Consider the following 17398-nt stretch of genomic DNA (forward strand, 5'->3'; position numbering starts at 1 on the left):
TCCTGGCAGCATTGGACCATCTGGATTTGCATGGCCAATGATCTTCGGGACATCTGGGATGTTGCGTTGCCAATTATATAATTGGAGCGCGTGTACGCCGAGAGGCGTGTTATGAGCTGGCGGTGGCGCCGCCGGGTGAGGTCCCACTGGGTCAGCATGGCCTCAGTGTTTGCCTCCACTGCTGTGGTCATGCGCTCCATCCGGTCGGACAGCTGGCCAACTTTCCTGGCTGTATTGTGCAGCTGCAGATGTATTGCTGCAAGGTGTCGTGCCTGTTGTTGGTGGACGCGCAGCATGCGGCGCTATATTGAGAGATTCGGCACACGCACAGTCACCCCTCTCCTGCCGGCGCGTGGTGTAGTTTGGTGCTGCTCCCTGACCTGTCCGCTGGACTGTGTGGGCACAGAAGGTGTGTGTTGTGTTGGTGGCCTGGCGGCTGCAGGTGTTTCCGATGCAACTGGCATGGGTCTCACATTTGGCGTTTGTGGTGCGCCTGTTGTGGCTGGCGTTGCAGGTGGTGGTAAGGCTGCTGGCGCTGGTGCTCGCACTGATGGACCAGGTTGTGTGGATGGATGTGCGTCACCCTCAGAATCCTCTGGATTATCGGCAATTTGTAGCCCCTCACTGTCGCTGCTGGTATCTTCAGCGCCACCTGTGATGTAAAGTGGACGTTGATTAATTACATGTATCTTGCACATGGAAGGTTGCTACATGCATGCAGGCTATCAATCCCTGACTTGCTGTTGGATCGACTCTATTAGGACATGTCTGGCTGTATGGGGCTGAATGTGAATTGTGGTCAGACTACATGTTCCACAATGCAATAGGGATTTTCTGGTGTGCATGGGCTGCATGACTGGGGTTTCTAATGGGTAGCTCTAGGGTCATGGCCATTGTTAGGGGACAGGGTCGCAGTTGCATGGCACTTACCTTGGCTTTCTTGGGTGAGTCGGGAGGAGTCCAGCCGGGTTACCCCCACGCATGCCTCAGGTTGCAAGGTGTCCTCAACGAGGTCCTCCAATGGTGTGTTGGAAGGGACAGTTGGCTCTCCCCTCCTGTTGCAACGCGCTCACCCAGCCTCTCGGCGATCCTCTCCTTGGCACGACCTCGGAGGTCGTACCACCTCTTCTTGAGATCATCGATTGATCGCTGGGTGACTCCAACTGAATTGACTTTTGTGCGGATGCGCAACCAAATTCGCCGTTTGTCGGCCTCTGGCACCCTCCTGGAGTACTTCCCAAACAGTCTGTCGTGATCTCGACTGACTCCCTCAATCAGGTGTTCAAGCGCCTGTTCGGAGAATTTGATTTTTCTCTTTCTCCCACTGGAACTGGCCCCTGCTGCTTCCTGTGACATTGCTGCAGTGGGTGTAACCTGATTCAGTTCTGGAGGTGGTTTAGAGTGGACCTCTGGGCTGTGCTGCTTCCAAATCAGCCTCAGTATTCAGAATGAGGGAGGGAACTGCCTGCTTCCTGGTTGTGATGTCATCACTGTGCTCGAAATGCGACTTCCCGTTTTTGCGATCTCGCTATTGGCGAGATCGCAATTTGTGATTTCGCTAATAGCGAGATCGCAATTTCAACACGGAAATCGTCCGATTTAGCGATTGTTCTGCGATTTTTGGAATTTCGCAATCGGCTTTTGCGGCCGAATGCGAATCGCTATTTTTTTCGCAGATTTTCATGAATCCCATTATGCGAATTCTAAATTGCGATTTGGTATTTCTCGCAATTTAGAATTCTCAGAAAATGGGTTTCATGAATCTAGGGGTATATTCTTGTGTTCCTCTTGATCTTTAATTTTCTTTTCTTTTTTGCCCAGCCAGCCAACACGTGTTTTGTCGTCCTGTTACATCCGTAATTCTTGCCGAGTAATGTATTCGGAAGCCGTACTCGGCAAGTCTAATGGTTGTAACAGGACGATTAGTGGCATCCTTTTCGAAGGTAATAGTAACTCGGATCTTAAAATATTGGATTATGTAATTGAATTGGGACCGGATATATTTGTCAAGATACACATATAAGGGATCGTATGTTAGGTGAATAAAAGATGCTGAGGGTTACACGGAATTCTTATGTACATTAAATGAACCATTTGTGAAATATTATGATGGGATGGAAGTAGAGAGTGTCAATAAAAGATAAAGAAAAAGAAAAAGGCACAAAATCAGAGAAGAAAATCTTCCTGAAGGATTCACATTGGAAATCAATAGGGATTTTCTTAGAAGCCCTCACTCACCACCCTGGGTGGTGACATGCTTCATCATCGGGCCCACCAGGAGAAGCCGAGTGCCTCCCTGGTGTGCTACAACGCCAGATTACTGCGGAGCTGGATTTTTGTGTGACAGTGATGTGAAAAATTACGTGATCTTAAAATTTTCAAAAGACTGTACCATAAGGTAATTTTTTTATTTCCTATTGATTTCCAAGGCGAATCCTTCAGGAAGATTTTCTTCTCTGATTTTGTGCCTTTTTCTTTTTCTTTGTCTTTTTATGACACTCTCTTGTTGTTTGATTGAGATTGCCCGGAGGACTGAGAGTGCTCCTTTCCCTCTCTCTCATATTGTTACTACGGGATGCAAGTAGAACCATCTTGGAGATACAAACAAGAGATTTTCCAGTATTACAGCCCTGATTAAGTCGTAGGGACCGCTCTAAATGACGAAACACGTGTTGACTGACTGGGCAAAAAAGAAAAGAAATTTAAAGATCAAGAGGAACATAATAATTATGTGTCATATAATTTGACTTATGTAACTGGATTGATTGTGTGCTCAGGGAGTTTGTTAATCATAGGAGGGTCACAGATTGTATAATTATAATTCATTAGGCTGGTCATTTTGCACCCCCAGCAAATGAACAATTTACGATGTGACCTGTTAGTACATAGGCCACATCAAAAAGTGAATTGTTTTTCGCAAAACCAACCAGTGTGCAAATTGCACACCCCTAGTTTGAGAATGGGAATATCACATCAGGGACTTCATTGTCTGAATTCATTAATATCCTTGTCTGTGGTAGTGTTGTCTGGTAATAAGTGCATTAAGGCTGTGCATATTTTCTCCCCTGGCTAAATTGTCTCCACTTGACAGCAGTCCATGTTTGAAATACAGAATCTTTGAAAGATGCTTTCTAAGTACATGTTTTGTTTGTGTTGTTTTAGACTTTAGCATTGGAGATGGAGGAAAAGAAATTGGTCAAAACATGTGTCACAGCAGAAGGGCAGACTGAGCTCAAGACAGAGGAGACTGCACCTGTGCTTCAGGACCTGGGGCGACAGGACCTGCTTGAACCCATTGATGGTGGAGAGATCACACCTGACACACAAGGACAAGACCCAGAACTACATTCAGAACCTGGAGATCTCACAGCAACACCAGAGCCCAGTACTTTGCAGGAACAAACAATGGAGCCTGATATATCGGGGGGACAACTTTTGCAACAAACTGCACAACCTGAGGACATTGTGGCGGCATTGTCTGAGCCTGCGGAGTTGTCTGAGTCTGAGGACCAACCATCCATAGAATCAGGGCAAGACAACAGCAGAGAAGGGTCGGGGAGCCAACTTTTGCAACAAACTGCACAACCTGAGGACATTGTGGCGGAGTTGTCTGAGCCTGCGGAGTTGTCGGAGTCTGAGGACCAACCATCCATAGAATCGGGGCAAGACAACAGCAGAGAAGGGTCGGTGCTTGAAGTAACTGAGGAAACAAGTGCAGAAGAGAGCACAGAAAGAGAGGTCACATCACAAGCTTCAGTAAGTCAATCCCTCCCTATGCAAGAATGTTGAGCAGATATGTGTTAATGTGTGTGATGCATGTGGCGCCCAATGTTGGGTCGCCAGGCAGTGTTTTATTCTAGAACTTGGTGGTATCAAGAACTGATAAACAAGTCAGACTTGGAGCACACCAGTTATTGTGCACAATTTCACCACACAATTTATAGTTAGCCAAAGGTTAAATGTGCTCATGTCCCGGGGTGTGGGCGCAATGATCATCAATGATTTTAGTGTGAATGAATGCACCCTAATTGTTCAGCCTTACTTCCACTGTCCTCTTCCCCATCCATCCAATCCCAGCAACATTCCTCACTCACACATTTTCACTAAATTTCGTTTTCCCTTCCCATTCACCAGCACTCACCACTCTCAGTAAACCACTCCCTCTACATTATTCACCCCTGAGATACCCATTTGCCACAACCTGTCCTGCTTAGTTACTCACTCATAATAACTTGCCCCAAGGGGGTCACTCACAACTGCTTTCCTCTCCTGACCAAAAAACTCCTGTCATGCCTGTCTACCAAACATCATCCTTCTCAAACACTCTCTATCTCCACCATTCATCCTCTCCATTCACCTGCTTAACATCTGCTGTCCTCTTCAGGTGCCCGTTCTTAATGTCAATCGTTATCATCACTCACCATGCCTCGGTATCACTGATCCATTCTGAACATACAATACGTCTCCACATACCGCCACTCACTTTGCTAACTCATTCAATGTCACCAACTCTTATCCTGTTCACTCATCCACTTCTACCTTCACTCATCCTCCTCACTCACTTTCAACAACATATTCTCCTCACTCTATAACACTCACCCTCTTCACTTATTCACTTTGACCACCTCTTACCCTCTTCACTCACCCACTTTTACCATCACTCATCCTCCATCATACCCTCATGAACCTTCTCACTCGCCACTCTTACCATCACTGGCTCTCCCCAGTGAGCCGTGACCGACCATTAGACATCCTTGTACTCCTCTACATTCACAATTTCTCATCTTTTGCAATCACGCACTCCAGCCAGTCAAACTCATTTCAAATCCACACTCATTCGCTCTTAGCCATCACTAATTCACCTCCTTCACCCACTCCCTGTGCTTCGTTCTCTCAAATTACCTACACTCATCACTACTCGCCCTTAACGCTCTCCTCCACTTATCATCATGCATTCTCCCCAAGAACCGACTCACTATAACTATTCTTCCTCACTCAACATGAACCCTGTTGGAACTAGTATGACGGACACTCATTCACATTTGATATGTCCTTGTCTCCAGGTAGGTTCACAAGAAGAAATATGTATAACACCAGAGCTGCCTCCTAATTCCTTTATCACCTCCAATGGAAACATCTACTCCTTGCTTCTGCCCGAGGAGATGGCTCAGAGGAAAGGGAAGACTGGATGGTTCATCAGTGCAGAGCAGACCGAGTCAAAGAAGGCCTTCATAACTGAAGTAGAAACTGAAGACAACCCACCCGTCTACCTGGAGCACATTCTTATTCCAGAGAACATCTTGAAAGCGCTCAAAGAACGGTATGTTTTTGTGTGCTTGTATGTGCATGTGCTTAGTGGTAGTGGGAGAGTTTGTTTGTGGCATGTGTTCAGTTGTCAGGCAAATTAACATTCCGTGAAACACTAGCTGAGCTGTTTGAGTTGCCATCATTTCGAAGTCCTGATATTTGACTTAAATACTACTTAATCCAGAGGTCCAGCTCACCCGCAAACCTTGTGTGAACTGTGCGGGTGTGTGTATAGCAAACGTGGTAACAATCTTCATAAACCACAACAAATCTAGTTGATCCATGGACATTTATAAGAGGAAAAATCTAGGATTCATAATACCTCTAACTCACTACCAAGGTTCTGCATCCCACCTTTGACAGGGTTTCCCTTGGCCTGTTTGTGATTGTTCGTCACAGGGTTAAAATATAAAAGCAGATGGACACTTTAATTGTAGACAAATACCAAATATAAGGTGGTCCTGGCCATCAAAAAATGGCTTCTAAGATTTGGAAGCTATTCTGATTAAGTGCCCAGAAGCCTGAGAATTCATCGTTTTCATTGGCCTTTATTTTTTAAGATTTTTTTTTTATAAGGAACATTTTCATATAACTAGATATTTCTTCATATCTAGACCAGTAGTCACCCATCACTTACACAGTAGATATTCACATTTACAGAGAAGCATTTAAAAGACATAATTTTAACAATAACATTACACAAATGTGAGACAATCAATTAACTGGTATACATAATAAGAACAAGCATTGAAAATGCAATAGGCCTCGCCTTTTATTAGGTTTAAGCCATTTGCTTTGCAAATGGTATTGTATAGCAAGGCAAATGGCTTCAACTTAATTAAAGGCGAGACCTATTACATTTTTAATGCTTCTTTTATTCTTTTTTGACTTCACATTAGAAAATACTTAGGCACAGAGACTGTCCAGGCCTCGGCTGCAGGTATCTCTTGGCTATGAAATGGCCACGTCATTGAATATTAACCAAGTTTAATATGTTTCGTGCAAACATGTGGCAGACACGTTTTATTTTCCTTTTTGTAGCAATCGCTTGCAATATGTAAACTAATAATTTACTAGTGTAAAGCTTGTGAGAGCACTGCATATGGATTTTGCCAATGCTTGTTTTGAAAGGGCGTCACAGATCAAAAAAAAAAAACTTTGAATCAAAGGTAAACCCTCAATTCCTCGCCCACCGCAAAATAGAACTGATTGAAATACACGTAATGAGAGCCTCAGTGTGTCTGTGTCCCACAGGACTGAGGCATAATGGCAGTACGGCGCTACTTACACACAAAAGTACCATGTGCAGACCAGCCTTTTTTCCAAATAATGGCATGGGGTAGATTGATGGAGAGAGAGGAAAGGGTGTTGTAAACGACATAACAGGATGCCAAATGTAGCTCGATGCAGAATACACAATGCAGATCAACAGAAAATTGCAGGCAGAGGGTAAAGAAAATAAAAAGGGTATGGAGGTCATCAGTTGGATAAGAAGCATGGTCTTAAACGGGTGTAGATGGTGACGGGCAGCACCAGAGTAAGCAGAATCAGTGTAGCTAACACCAAAGGAAGACTTTGGGGGTGGCAGAACGAGGCAGTAGATTGTAGTTCAGTAATGCAGAGAAAAAAGGAGTATGCAGCAAGACGGGATGCAGAGAAAGTTATGCGCAATATAGGTAGGGGGAGAGAAACGTCCAGTGGGTGAACAGTAATTGGAACGAGGCAGTAGATTGCACTTCAGTAATGCAGAGAAAAAAGGAGCTTGCAGCAAAATGGGACGCAGAGAAAGTTACGCGCAATGTAGGTGGGGGGAAACGTCCAGTGGGTGCACAGTAATCGGAACTACAACAGACGGATGAGTAAAGTTTCGAAGAGACTAAGGCAGAAATGCGGGCAAACAGCCGTCAGTCTAAGCAATAAAAGCTACGTTGTCAGAAGCAAGAGCGTGCAAGCTAATTAAAGTAAACAAAGATGGCGTTGGGCTGTCTACATCTGTTTGTCAGTGCGCATGCATTTTTTTGTCTGTCCATACGCTTTCACATCTAGCTTTCGAATCTGAATCGATTGTAAAAGGCACTTGCATTGCGAGAGCAGCGCATGCGCGCTGCTAACGCCAGGGGAGACCTAAAAAGGACCAGAAAAGAGGACAGAGAGAGCAGGAAGAAGTAGAGCACAAAGTGTCAGAAAGAATGACGATGAGAGCTGTTAGTTGGAATCCGCTCTAAAACGTATCTCCCTCACGAACCACACTGCTCACTAAAGCTGCTTCTTACAACATCAATTTTCATGGCTTATGACGTATCCTCCACAAGGCCCCTGTTAATCTATATTAGGAAATAAAGCCATCCAGACTAGTTTCCAGTGCCACAAGATATTTTGTCTAGCACGAGTTAAAGGCCTGCAGTCTAACAATATTGCTCATTCAACTAAGAATGATCAACCAGTGGTCAATGTTTATAAACCCCACATGATCCACTCAATCCTTTACTTCAGGTCACCTAGGAATATCAGACTTTTTGAACAACTTCAAACCATGTCTGTCAAATTCCCTTTTTTTTTTACCACATTCTGAATATAGATGTTTTATTCTTAGTCTATGCATTTTTCATTTGTCAAAATTGGCAAATTATTAAAATCCCTACAACATTTTTAAATATTTCTGTACAGATTGGTCCAGCATAAATCTTCCATGACTATCCTTCTTCCTCAGGCAAATTTATTTTTAGAATGAAGCTTCGAAGATTGGGGACTTTCATTATCTGTTTCGAAGATCAACTTGTCTTGTTTTAGCACAGATGTTACTCAAAGTATGGTTTGTAAAAAGAGCCTTTTGCCTTGTCTCGAGATCCCCTTTCTTATGGGGTCTTTCTGGGGTGTTTTCTTTTTTCACTTGTGTCAATTTTAGCTACTGATTATGTGTTTAGTTGTGTAATCAAAGCCCCTTTGTCCTTGGTTGTTTGAGGCAGTAGTAGTTCAGGTTGTTCCGACAAATGTTCACATGAAGCATTTACTCTTAACTTTAGGTTGATTTCTGAACATTTCTTTGCTAAAATGCAAAACACACTTTAACCAGGATCTAAAATATGGAAAATATTTCACGGTTTCCTGTGAAGTACAGATTTCATAGCAATAATGACAGCTTTCAACCGCTCTGCAGAGATTTAACATTGTCAAGGCTACCAGGATTAAATGCCACGGTGGACCAAACTATGTAACAACAATATCTAAATTATGCAGCAAAAAAACTGCAAGTTATGCGGCACATTCTCTGGTGGTAATATTTTTGTCCATATGAGATAAAAACATATTTTTTATAAACTCTACACATCTTGTGGGAATTGCACTTAGTCCATAATTATACAGTAAAAGCTGCAGCCCGAGAGTTGCAAACATCTACTAGCCCTCACCATTGTTTTAACAAGTTATTCATGAAAGGTAAATTAAATATAAACATTATAATTCCAATCAATGCATATGCATTGTTAAGTTGATTGATCGATTGACCTCTTATGTATGCCTATTGGAGCGCAAAAACTCTTAGCAGGTCCATCATGATCTCAGTGGAGAGGTGTGGTGCAGCGGCCATGGCAGCTGACTTCGAAGCACAGGGTTCACGGTTCGATCCCTGGCCCCGGCGGCAGCTCAGCTCAGCACCATGTGACTCTGGGCAATAGCTCACTTAATTTCCACGACGGCACCCAGCGCCTCAAGACCCGTAAGGGTGAGTAGTTCGCGCTTTACAAATACGGATTTTACATTTACATAATCACATCATACATTGGTCACTCATAGCCGATGACCTTTTAATCTCGTGTTTACAACCGACGACATCCGAATACTCCTGGACAACGGTGAAACAGTGGCCCTCATTCTTCTCGACCTCTCCGCCGCCTTCGACACTGTCTGTCACAACACCCTCGTACAACGCCTCAACAACATCGGCATACAAGGAAAAGCCTTGGACTGGATCATCTCGTTCCTAGCCGGGAGAACACAGAGAGTCCGACTCCCCCCTTTCTACTCAGAGCCCACCGAAGTCATCTGCGGCGTACCTCAAGGATCCTCACTCAGTCCCACCCTCTTCAACGTCTACATGAGTCCCCTCGCCCCCATCGCACGTCGACACAACCTCAACATCATCTCCTACGCCGACGACACCCAACTGATACTTTCCCTCACCAAAGACCCCAGCACCGCCAAGGACAACCTTCACGAAGGTATGAAAGAAGTAGCCGAATGGATGAAACAGAGCCGCTTAAAACTCAACTCAGACAAAACTGAGGTGCTCATCCTTGGATCCTCCCCCTCAGCCTGGGACGACTCTTGGTGGCCTTCCGCTCTGGGATCAGCGCCCACACCCACTGACCATGCACGTAACCTTGGCTTCATTCTAGACTCCTCACTCTCAATGTCCAGACAAGTCAACGCCGTATCGTCGTCCTGCTTCAACGTCCTTCGCATTCTCAAAAAAATCTTCCGCTGGATCCCCCTCGAAACAAGAAAGACTGTCACCCATGCACTGGTCACGAGTCGACTGGACTATGGCAACACTCTCTACGCCGGAATCACAACAAAATTGCAGAAAAAGCTCCAGCGCATCCAAAACGCATCAGCGAGACTCATATTAGACATCCCACGCCGAGAGCACATCACAGGTCACTTAAAAAACCTCCACTGGCTTCCCGTCCACAAAAGAATTACTTTTCGCCTTCTTACCCACGCACACAAGGCCCTTTATAATCTAGGACCAGAATGCCTCAACTCCCGACTGTCCTTCTACTATCCCACCCGCCATCTAAGATCATCCATTCAAGCCCTCGCCGCAGTCCCGCGCATCCGAAAAACCACCATGGGTGGCAGATCCTTCTCCTTCCTGGCTGCCAAGACCTGGAACTCACTCCCCACCCACCTCTGCCTTACTCAGAATCACATCTCCTTCAGAAAAGAACTGAAAACTTGGCTATTCGATAAACAATAAACCCCTCCCTCTAGCGCCTTGAGACCCTCTGGGTGAGTAGTGCGCTTTATAAATGCCTGAACTTGAACTTGAACAGTGTCCACAGAAGGAATCTCAAAGGAAGAGAAATACATGAACTAGAGAACAGAGTGTGCTCAGTAGGGATCAGAGTGCCTAGTCTGCAATGCCCCTCAGGCTGTGAAAATGCACTTCAAGCCTTTCTTTATTTTGATTTCATTTAAAAAGCACTCTACAGGCCTACCTAGGCCTCGCAGAGTGCCTTATGGTTTCCTGGTGATGACTGAAGACCATGCTCGCAGTCTTTCTTGCCAGCAGCATGTCTTATTGATTAGAGGTAGGACTTCAGGGTACATCTTTTTACCCACACTGCCACCATCCTGATCTTGTTTTTTGGCTCCTTATGTGTAGGATCCGCCTGGGGTTCTTCGAGCACCTGGAGAACTGGTTTGACCAAGCCTTGGCCAACGCGGAGAGTGTGGTGTCAGCCAAGATGGAGGAGCTGAAGTCGGAGCTTGAGCTGCGCTTGCACCTCCACCAACCAAGGAGTCAGCGCATCGAGAAGGATATCCACAACGTCAGAGCAGGTAAGTGGAAGGTGCAGTGGTAGGCATAGGCATGACAGTCGGAGGAGGCACAGCATAGAGGAGGGACAGGGTAAAGAGGAAGTCTGGAACAGGGGCCGAAGACTTGCTTAATTATGGGAGCAACGGTGAGACAATGGATGTAAGTCTGTCCAGCTGCAAAGCAAAGCCACACACCCTCTATGGTGGCATTAGCAAAGCCTCCATTTATCGTCTCCAAATGGTACAGAATGCCGCGGCCAGATTGGTCTTAACTCTCCCTAGGCGAGCTTCTGTAACTATGGCCAGAAAGGACCTCCACTGGCTTCCGATTCCTGCTAGGATTTCTTTCAAACTTCTCTGCCTAGCTCATGGTGCTTTTTATGGCTCAGGATCAGAAGGTATTAGGGCCTTCTTTGTGTGTATTCTCTCAGTAGAACCCTCCGGTCATCTTCAAAGAACATGCTTGTGGTTCCTAAGTTTACGAAGGTAAAGTGGGGAGGTAGAGCTTTCTCTGTCTTGGCTCCTAGACTTTGGAACTCTCTCCCCCTGAAGCTCACTAGTCAATCCTCCCTGGCGGTCTTCAGGAAATGTGCAAATGATTTGTTGTGGGTCCCGCACTCCTAGGTAGTTATTTTAAGAGGTTTGTTAGATATGTGTAATACTGTCGTTGGTGCAATGGATGGTGATCTTGCTGGGCTTCCAAGATCGTGATATAACGTTATTAGATTATGTATCCTGTGAACACAAGATGCATTCCGTCCATGCACTCCTTTTCAAACTTTCATAAATTTTCATGCAAACTTTGTCATATAGAATAGTTCATTTATTTTTCATTTTGTTAGAGATATGTCATTATATTCATGACTGTTCAACATATTCCATGTCTCAAAAACATTTTTTTCACATTATTGTAGTTGCCCAATGCATTTCAAGCGAAAACGCCCTTCCTCAGGGGACTTCATAAACTCTAAAGAACAATAATCATAAGTCACAATCAGTATTCAAAAAAGAAAGTGGTCCCTAAATAGAAACACATTCTTGTAACAACACAGTACAATAGTGATATCCCACACACTATAGTGAAGCTAATGAAGTTTGTAAAAAACATTTATAGTGCGTTTTATAGAAATGTGCTCAAAAAAAATACTGAAGACCCAATGACTGGGTACTGACCTTAATGCATGGAATTATTCATTCGAAATATTTAGCTGCAATGAGGAAAATAAGATCTTAGTGTCAGTGTGTAATGTGACACGAATATCTCGTGTCCGTATTAAAAGATGTATCCATAGCGTCTTACCGGGGTATTGGGAACGTGGAGTCTCCCTCGCTAATCTCGGCGTGCAGCGCTCTGTACGGGAGCGCTCTATGGTTTATGTGACGAGCATTAGGTGTTGCCAAGGTTACCATGCGTCAGCGAGTGACGTGCTGCGTTCTCTATGGAGGTGGACGGCGCTGTGAAAACAGCATGTGTTTGCGGGGGTAAACAAGGAAAAAGGACTGTGTAGCTAAGGTAAACAAGGAAAAGCTACACATGTTTTTTACAAACTTCATTAGCTTCACTATAGTGTGTGGGATATCACTATTGTACTGTGTTGTTACAAGAATGTGTTTCTATTTAGGGACCACTTTCTTTTTTGAATACTGATTGTGACTTATGATTATTGTTCTTTAGAGTTTATGAAGTCCCCTGAGGAAGGGCGTTTTCGCTTGAAATGCATTGGGCAACTACAATAATGTGAAAAAAATGTTTTTGAGACATGGAATATGTTGAACAGTCATGAATATAATGACATATCTCTAACAAAATGAAAAATAAATGAACTATTCTATATGACAAAGTTTGCATGAAAATTTATGAAAGTTTGAAAAGGAGTGCATGGACGGAATGCATCTTGTGTTCACAGGATACATAATCTAATAACGGTCTTCAGGAAATACCTGAAGACCTGGCTTTTCTCCCAGGCATATTAGGAGCAGCGCTGTTAGTGGCTTCCTGGATCATTTATCTGGTACTGTGGACTTTTGTTTGTTCGTTGGCGCCTTGATGCCCCTTGGGGCTAAGTTTTGCGCTGTATAAAAATGTTTTTCATTCACAGCTGCACATGAAGGGGCATTGTGCAGTGTACTGAAACACTTTACTGTAAGAAGAGGCACTTTGCAGCGGTAGGAGGCACTTTGCAGTGGAAGGCACTGTACAATGCGAAGAGTCCCTGTGTAGTGGCAGGAGGTACTGTGTGGCGGGAGAAGGCATTGTACAGTAAGTAGTCGCAGAGGACTGAGGCACTGAGCAGAGCAATGCAGTTCACAGAGTAGTAAATTCCTGGCACTAGTCTATGGACCACTGAAATGGCTGGAGTTCTTTGTATGTCTAAGTTGCACACAAAATTAACGGTGTTTCTTGAGAACTTTAGTCCGTAACGTTGGGAAGTTAAGGCAGATTACTATTCTCACAACCATCTAAGGCTCTTCCTGAGATACTCGAGCTAGAAATCTCATTATATATGATCAGAGTATTCTCCTGTAAAGTAAAACAGCACTAACAGCACACAGCATGTGGCCACTTTGGCTTACTTCTACCCATGCCTCAAACTTCACTCCCTTATGTAGAGCCTTGACGCCCTTAGACTGAGTTTAGTGCTTTATAAATTCAATATTCATTCATTCATTCATTCACATGCACACGCATGCCCACATCCCGCTTCATGACTCTGTTATGCATGTCCTCTCAGCCTACAATGGCGTAGAATGAATACCATTGGCTGAATACGTTTCATCATTCCTCAGGCACAGTAATGTGTGCTCCTACTAAGTCTGCAGCCTAACCTATTCAAAGCCATACTCTAGTCTACCCTGAGATGTGGTGTCACATTGGTGTGTAGTGATTAGTATTTAGTTATGTGCAGCAGGGAAGAAGGTTTGTTTCTTAGCACATTCAGCTTGTAGACCTGTTAAAGTAGGAGGTGGGACACCTGGAATGGCTTTTTACAAGGGGTTCTACATGACGCAGTCTGTTAGGCCATCATAGTGTTGTTGGTTAAGCTGGTCAGAGCAATTTAATCTCCAGTGATGTCCGCTACTACAGATTAACAATTTATCTTCTCTTGTCCTCAGCGGAATTGCTGCTACACAGCGATCGTGTCGAGCGCCACTGTGCTGGAGTGGTCGACGCTCTGGTCAAAATGAAAAACTTGTCTATCCAGCTCAGAGATGAAATGAAGAAGAAGACCAAGGAATTCAGCAAAAGAGTCGCTGACATGGAACCCTTGTTCCTGAACGCCAACAAGTCTGAGAAGTAAGGTTCTTGCCATGTTAATGCTAGTTCCATACCTGCATGCCCAGAGTATCCTCATCTTGAATCGGTGAATCCAGTGGTCTCTGCGGTCTGATGAGGATAGAGTAGGAATTGATCACTGCGGCGACTGCCCTCAGTGCCTGGAGCTCTTGTGGAGAGGTAGGGTCAGGCAGTGCGCGAGGTTGAGGAGGGCACAGGCATAGCACATGGTGAGGAAAACTTCATAAAATGGCTGTCATGGCATTCGTCTTCCAATCCCAGTGGCCAGTTGCTTATTTTATTGACTGTCAGAAAGCGTCTGCTCTTATAGTTGTGATGACCACCTGCAAAAGTCGCTACTAGCCTGGAAAGCTGCGATTGTCGAATGTCACATTTTGATGCCATCGTCCCTGCGTGCAGTGTGGCCATCCCTGCTGGTATGGTGGGCACGTAAGAGGCTGCTTTAGGAATTGTGGCCATTGATCCCTGATAGCCGCCGCAATCGCATTTTGAACAAGTAGTGCACAGTTGTGACTGTGGCTTCTTTTATTGACTGCTGCTGTTATTCACTACTACCTTCATTCACTGCTGCTTGTATCCACTGCTGCTTGTATCCACTGCTGCTTGTATCCACTGCTGCTTGTATCCACTGCTGCTTGTATCCACTGCTGCTTGTATCCATTGCTGCTTGTATCCAGATATGCTTTTGTCCACTGCTACTTGTATCCATTGTTGGTTGTATCCATTGTTGCTTTTATCCGCTGCTGCTGTTAAACATTGCTGCTTGCATGTACTGATGCTGTGATCCAGACACACGTTTGTCCACTGCTGCTTGTATCCACGGCTGCTTTTATTTACTGCTGGTTATTTCCTTTGCTGTTTTTGTCCACTGCTGCTTGATTCCACTGCTGCGGTTTCCCACTGTCGCTTTTATCCACTGCTGCGGTTTCCCACTGCTGCTTGTATCCACGGCTGCTTTTATTTACTGCTGGTTATTTCCTTTGCTGTTTTTGTCCACTGCTGCTTGTATCCACTGCTGCTTGTATCCACTGCTGCTTGTATCCACAGCTGCTTGTATCCATTGTTGCTTGTATCCATTGTTGCTGGTATGCACAGCTGCTGTTATCCACTGGGTCTTATATCCACATCTGCTTTCTTTAACATTGGCCTTCCTATTACATGCACATGGGCAGCGATGGACTTTCCACATGTGGCTGTAATATTTTGCAAATACGGGTCCAGTTAGCAATCTGGACCCCACGTTTTGCATACTTCAAGAGCTTCTTGACAGCTAGTCACTACTCATCCATCCTTTATTGCAAGACAATAATTCTGCAATAAGTTGAAGCAGGCTTCTGCTCCCATTGTGTGGAAGTTCATGCTTTAGGGTTCTCGGCCCAGATGTACAATGGTTTTTAGTGTGCGCAAACGGGTTTTAGACCCGTTTGCGGACGCTTCAAACCTTGGGCCCATGTACAAAACCTATTTTGCGACTCGCTAATCAATTAGCGACTCGCAAAATAGGTTTTGGGACTCGCTATTAAGAAGGGGCGTTTCCTTCCTAATAGTGACTCATGAGCCATGTATGAATGTTTTACGACCGCAATTGCCGTTGCAAAACACTTGCCAGGGACCACTGCCTGCCCACAAAAAATGAAACGTAAATGTTTCATTTTAATTTTTTTTAGTATGCATCCCCTTTTCCTTAAAGGAAAAGGGGATGCATTTAAAAAAAATGCTTTATTTAAAAGCAGTCCCAAACATGGTGGTCTCCTGAGCCCAGCAGTCCACCATCCCTGGGAGTGCCAGCCATTCTCAATGGGGTTGCAAAATGCGAGTGCCTCATTAATATTAATGAGCCTCGCATTTTGCGACCCCATTGGGAATCGCAATCAGTGTCTCTGACACGGTTGTACATAGTAAATTGCGACTCGCAATCGAGCGCAAATTGCGACTCGCAATTTACTGTGGTCATACATCTGGCCCTTGATGTGCAAAGTGATTCAACGGTCACAATCCTGAGGTTTGGGAAACCTGAGGATTTGTAACAACTAAAACACCTTTTTAAAGGCATTAGACCCATTTAACAATTCCAAAAAGGTTTTCCAAATCATTAAATGGGTTTAGTAAACATCAACAATTTGCTATTTTGAATTGATTTTTTAAAGCATTTTTTCCAAATAGAGATGTTTTAAGGTATGTTTTAGTGTGTTGTGACCGAAATCCAGACGCAAAACATTGATATTTCACTGTCAAGGAAGTAGTAACTCATTTGCAAAGGATAGTGGTCGCCAAGTGACCCCTTCCCCTTTGTGAATGCTGACAAATTATATTTGAAGACTAGGCAGTGGTTCCAGGAACCACTGCTTAATCTCATTAAAAGTGTGTAAACATTTTCATTTTCTTTTTTTTTAAATACATTCCATCTTCTTTTTAGGAAAATGGGATGCATTTTAAATAAAAGATTGCTTTATTTTAAACTGATCACAAACCCCAACAGACCACCATGCCTATGACTGTAGTCAATCTCAGTGGGTTGCAATTTGCGACTTCCCTCATTAATATTTATGATGTGGGTCGAATTACAACCCGATCCGATTCTGTATGATGTAAACCGATCTATTAATACACAGGTTGGTTCTCAAAATAGGAAAGCATTTGGTAAAAGTTGGTGCGCAAACTGCGACCCCATTACCTAATGCATTCTTCATACATGAGGCCACTGAAATCGACAGTTCGTTCATTTGGTGCCAAACTATGACACAGTGACTGCAAAGGGGCATTGCCGGGGTACAGGATTGAGCAGCAAAGGATGGGGAATAATAGTCTGATCTTGGCATGTGTTTACACGTAACTAAAATACTGCTCGGGTCTGAAACACTCTGTGGATTTCTGCACTATTTTAATTTGGAAATTCTAGACTTAAAATCTGGGTTCCTGAGTTTGTTGCGCGCATGCACAGCTGATCAGGATCCACCGTTGAGGTTCTGTAAAGTGCACCAAATAATGTTCGACTTCTCCATCCTGACTGTCATGACCTGTCCCTTAACTCAGCTTTAATGCCCCAGAATTCCCATTAAATGTTCATTTCTGATGGATACTCTGAACCACAGATTCTCACCTTGTGAATACTCCCGAGTCGTCAGATTAGATCCAGAAAGATTTCAGCAGTACCTATTCCTGCCTGCAGGTGGTGTCGTGTGGCTCCACACCAATATAGTTCTGCTCTGGAAGGGACATTCAGTATATATAAGTGCCACCTATACTTGACGATGT

General features: G+C 44.3%; 1 protein-coding gene across 3 annotated transcripts in view; it reads left to right on the plus strand.

Annotated features, from left to right (window-relative positions):
* The window catches only part of CCDC180 (coiled-coil domain containing 180), a 492398-nt gene that overhangs the window by 244833 nt on the left and 230167 nt on the right, over window positions 1-17398 (plus strand). For all 3 annotated transcript variants that reach the window (XM_078646144.1, XM_078646142.1, XM_078646143.1), the window contains exons 17-20: window positions 3163-3756; window positions 5064-5320; window positions 10694-10869; window positions 13963-14143. In XM_078646144.1, the coding sequence (XP_078502270.1) occupies window positions 3163-3756; window positions 5064-5320; window positions 10694-10869; window positions 13963-14143 (1208 nt within the window). The remainder of the gene's footprint in view (window positions 1-3162; window positions 3757-5063; window positions 5321-10693; window positions 10870-13962; window positions 14144-17398) is intronic.

The sequence above is a fragment of the Lissotriton helveticus genome, chromosome 5_1, assembly GCF_964261635.1.
Source record: "Lissotriton helveticus chromosome 5_1, aLisHel1.1, whole genome shotgun sequence".
Lineage (NCBI taxonomy): Eukaryota > Metazoa > Chordata > Amphibia > Caudata > Salamandridae > Lissotriton > Lissotriton helveticus.